Source organism: Penaeus vannamei, chromosome 36 (genome assembly GCF_042767895.1).
Source record: "Penaeus vannamei isolate JL-2024 chromosome 36, ASM4276789v1, whole genome shotgun sequence".
Lineage (NCBI taxonomy): Eukaryota > Metazoa > Arthropoda > Malacostraca > Decapoda > Penaeidae > Penaeus > Penaeus vannamei.
This window is the reverse complement of record NC_091584.1, coordinates 13,578,058-13,583,057: the sequence shown is the minus strand read 5'-3', so window position 1 is coordinate 13,583,057 and position 5,000 is coordinate 13,578,058. Positions and strand designations below refer to the sequence as shown.

The 5,000-nt window shown below is 33.4% G+C and overlaps 1 protein-coding gene across 1 annotated transcript in view; it reads right to left on the bottom strand.

The window, feature by feature from the left end:
* Positions 1-2,871: 2,871 nt before the first annotated feature.
* Positions 2,872-5,000, bottom strand: part of LOC138859478 (uncharacterized) — a 3,470-nt gene continuing 1,341 nt past the window's right edge. The window contains exons 3-4 of the mRNA XM_070114895.1: positions 4,730-5,000; positions 2,872-2,885 (exon numbers count right to left, since the gene is read on the bottom strand). The exon at positions 4,730-5,000 is cut by the window's right edge and continues 23 nt beyond it. Coding sequence (XP_069970996.1) covers positions 2,872-2,885; positions 4,730-5,000 — 285 coding nt within the window. The remainder of the gene's footprint in view (positions 2,886-4,729) is intronic.

The following is a 5,000-nucleotide window of genomic DNA, read 5'->3' as shown; positions in this document are numbered from 1 at the left end:
TCCGTGTTGGCCAGCGCTTACTGTCAAGACTGCCGTGAGTGAAAAATGAAGTAAAATGACAGCCACAGACATATTATACAGTCGAATTCATAACCTTACATTTACCGAAAAATCACAATCGGTATTCTCAGTCCGACGGAGGATAATATCAAAATTTTGGTATTACTGATCCAAATGAAGTAATTGCATCAGACAAGTCAAGGAAAGGGTAGTTTGGTGGCGATATTAACGTATCCCTTTTCAGTACAATACAAATCACCGTAACCTGCATCCTTTTTGTTCAGAATATCAAAAGTATTGAGTATACTTTGAGTGAAATTCCATAACAGGTAGTGTGAAATACAATGAGATTATGTTTAAAACTATATTGATTTACTGGCGTGCTGATTAAAAGGGAATATTGGTTCAAAACTATTTTTTATCATTCTTATGTATGCTTTGTCTTGCTACTCTAAAGAAGTCAAAATAGACGCGAAGAGCTCTAGTACTTTTTCGAGAACAACACAGATACAAATCAGTGAAAATTATTTGAAATCTTACCGGGAGCTATTTTCCCACATTGGTGAGCTGAACCAAAGAGCTTTACTGGATGGGTCAATAGGAGTAATAAAACAAAATGGCTTTCAAACCATCTTGATGGGAACACGCTCGTGCGTGTTTTTTGTGTGACAACCCGTGCAGGCAAAAAGGGTCCTTGGGGTTGATTTGAGCTGTTCGCGGCGCCCTGCGTCGAACAACACGCCCCAGGTATTTGGGTGACATGATCAAAGCCCTTTCGGATCAATTCGCTGGTCGTGCATGGCAAAGATCTAGTGAGCACCACCATCAAATACTGAATGGTAACTGAGCGCATATCTTCGCTACCTTTATGGATATGTACAATAAGACGTTTTAAGATACGTATTTCTGTAACTATCTGCAGAACGCCATGTATAAATTAGCCTGTGCATTTGTTGCGTGCGGATTTGTTGGATCCAATCAAGCTACAGATGAACAATAGGAAATGCTCGTTGAACACCGCCACAAATATGCTAGTTGTAAATAACCAGAGCATTCAACATCCTCCATGTTGAGCACACGGGAAAAGTGCGTAGCTTATTACACTGCACATCCGAAGAACATGCCAACAGATGATTACATACAAATGGATATATATCGTTTCAGTCAGACTTGCACAGCTGTGGCACAGATTCAGCTACGACACAAATATGATCTATTGTTGTTTATTGATTTGTATAGGAACTTATTTACTTCACTACTTAATTGTCTATTTGATTTTGGGTATTGACGTTGGCCCGCGTACTATTAGTATATTTCTATAAAATTTAGAAATGATAATGATAATACTGATAAGAATGTTAGTGAAAGTAAGGATTATAATGACAATGATAATGACAATCATAACGATAATAATAATAATAATATTAGTAATAGTAATGATAATATTAATGTTCTTAATAATGATAATATATTGAAAAGGACGATAAAGTAATGATAATGACAAGGAAAGCAATTATGATAATAGTAGTGATGATAATAACAATTATGAAAATAATGATGATAATGCTAATAACAATAGTAATAATATAAACAATGATGATAACAATAATATTGATAATTATAACATTGTAAATATGTTGAGTAAAGGAAATTATTTATGTTTTTCTCTGTGTTTCTGATGTATAAATTTTGAATTATGAAGAATTATGCAAATGTGTTTTGAGATGAGTAGATTATCTTATCTAGATATCTATAAATTATAAAAGATGTATTTGTTAAGTAATGTGTTTTGATATTTGCATTTGTTCGCATCTCAATGTTCCTTTGTAAACAAATGCATTGTGGGAGCGATGTAGCCGCCAAGAAACTGTAGTGGACGTGAGGAACCCCCACTAAGCGAGAGTCCAGACTAGGCGAGTCCCCCCTTTCTAGCCAGCAACAGCTCCATCTGTGGGCATCGGTGCACTTTGCGTCCCTGGAGTTTTTTTTTTCGTATTTTTGTTTTATTTATTTTAGCTTTCTTTTAACGGCCTCCGGTTTTATTTTGATTTCTTTTAAGCAAGTAAAGTAAACCTTTTAGTTTCACTCTTTTTTTTTCTTTTCATTTTTTTTTCTTTTTTTTTTTTTTTCTTTTTTTTGTCAAGAGCCAATATAAAGTCTTCATGGCGCCAGACTCTCTCTTGGGTCGTTGGCTCGGCTGACGAGTGCTGCTCACGGAGCGTCCGGCCTGACTGGACGTCTCCTATTTCATGTTTCTTCGTTTTGTCTACAAGAGAGAGAGAGATGAGTATATTTTCATCTTTTGTAAGAGGCCACCTAGGATGTGTTATGTGCATTGTAACCTTTGAGGATATACAGACTGGGGGATCTCAGGTTTTCCTTTTTATTCTTTGGTTTCGTTTTATTCTTGGTTTGCTTAGTTCGTTTACTTTTCATTTGGTTTTAAAGAACAATGGGCACATTTTTTAAACAAAGAAATAAAATTGATAAAATGGAGAAAGCAAATGATTATACAAACAGATAATGAAAAAATGGAAAAGCTAATTATAGTTATGATGAATTAAATGAGATTTAAATACTGGCTAAAGCGCTTCAGGGTCGTGATGGGCGGGCCATGCTGCAATACATGCCATCTACCACTTTTATTAAAGCAGCTCCCCTGTCCGCAAGCTGCTCTCTGCAAGACCCGCGTTGCAGTATGCCAAAGTATATCACCTGGAAGCCACAAAACAATTGTTTGGAGATCTCTCCCGATCGCTTTCCATGATGGTCCAACACCTCCCACAATGCATTGCGTCAACTGATGAATTGGCATTTGAATGAAAGGTGAGTACTCCCCCAATTATAGATACGTATCTTGATAAAGATGAATTAGATTACATGTGCTAAAAATGTGAACAAACATTGGTGAATCTCATATCAAAAAGATTGTTTTTGTTACTTGTAACAGCCAACAATATGCGATAATCTCTATGATTATTATTATCACTATCATTATTATCATTATCATGATGTTTATTACCATCATTATTATCGTTATCATTATTGTTGTTTCTGTTTTTATTGATATCAGTATTATAATCACTGTTATTATATTTTGGTATTGTTATTAGTAGAAGTAGTAGTAGTAGAAGCAGTAGTAATAGTAGCTGTAAAAATAATGTTATTGTTTTCATTATTATCATTATTACCATGATTATTAAATATCATTATTGTTATTATTGTATCGTAATGATTGTAATTGCTGTAATTATTATTAACATCTTCATTATCAACAGTAGTAGTAGTAGCATCATTATTATTATTTTTGTCATCGTTATTATCGTTATTTTTATCATTATTGTTGTTATCAGTTTTATTGATTTTGCTATTATTAATATTGCTTCTATTACTACCATTTCTACTACTGCTGCTATTGTTATTATTATTATTATTATTATCATTATCATTAGTAGTATAATCATCATTTATATTATTATTATTATTGTTCTTGTTATTATCATTACTACTAAATCATTATTTTATTATCCTTGTTATCATTTTCATTATGATTGCTATTACCATTGTTGTAATTGATATTGTTATCATTATGATCATCAACATCAAATAGACGAACAAGAATTCTAAGCTCAAGAAGCAAATGATAAACTCGGCAAAGTTTAATTTTGCTTGTTTTGCGAAATATGATATGATATCCGACTTTATGAGACCATGTAATTCTAGGATACACCAAACTTTTAGGACAAAAACAACGTGTTTCAAAATACTTTTCCTGTGTTATGTTAACTGAGAAATAGAACAAAATTTGAAAAAAAAAAAAAAATATACAGCTTTGAAAAAAGGCTTACAGAAAATTATACGTTTCACTGTAGACTTAATATAAATTTGTCTAAGATATTATACTGCCTCCCACACTCTTAGTATCTATAATTAATTTATAATCCTTTCTTTATAAAGCTGAATAATGAAGGCATATATTACTTTCATATGACCAAAATGAATTATTTTAAACTGATTTACAATCATCACTATCTATTTTGCAATGCTTATTTAATAAATAATATACTTGAATAAAAAAAAAAAAAAAATCGTGGTTTAAAATAATTCTTAAGGAAGAAAGATAAACTAATGAATAGTTAGTACAGTGCATACATATATATATATATATATATATATATATATATATATATATATACATACATACATATATATATATATATATATATATATATATATATATATATATATATATATATATATATATATATATATATCATCATCATCATCATCAGCCTGAGTCAATCCACTGCAGGACGTAAGCCTCTCCCATTCTTTTTCAGGTTTTCCTGTCTTGCGATGTTTGTTTCCAGTCTTGGCCCCCAAATTTCGCTATTTCGTCGCGCCATCGTGTCATTGGTCTGGCTCTTGGCCGCTGTTATTTTCTTTGTCCATCTGTCGTCTTGTCTCCGACATACATGCCCTGCCCATTGCCACTTCTTCTTTTTAATGCTCCCATGTATATCTTCCACCTTCGTCTGTTCTCTGACCCACGTAGCTCTCTTTTGATCTCTCAGGCTAATTCCCATCATCGATCTTTCCATCTCTCTCTGGGCGTTTATTAGTTTCCTCTCCAGTAACCTGGTTCTAGTCCATGTTTCTGACCCATAGGTCATAACTGGGAGGACGCATTGGTTAAAGTCTTTTCTTTTTAAGCACAATGGCAAGGAACCTCTTAGTGTGCTACTGTGCCTGCTGAAGGCACTCCAGCCTAGACTGATTCGTCGCTTGATTTCCAATTCACTAGATGTGCTAGTCTGTACGAGTTGTCCTAGATATATATACTTGTCTACTACCTCTAGCGCTTCGCCCTGTACAAGTATCTGCTCGGATGGGACTCTACTGTTGACCATAACCTTAGTCTTTTTCTTGTTCATCTTGAGTCCGACTTTTAGACTTTCTCTATTCAGATCGTTTATTAATTGCTGCATTTCATCTGCTGA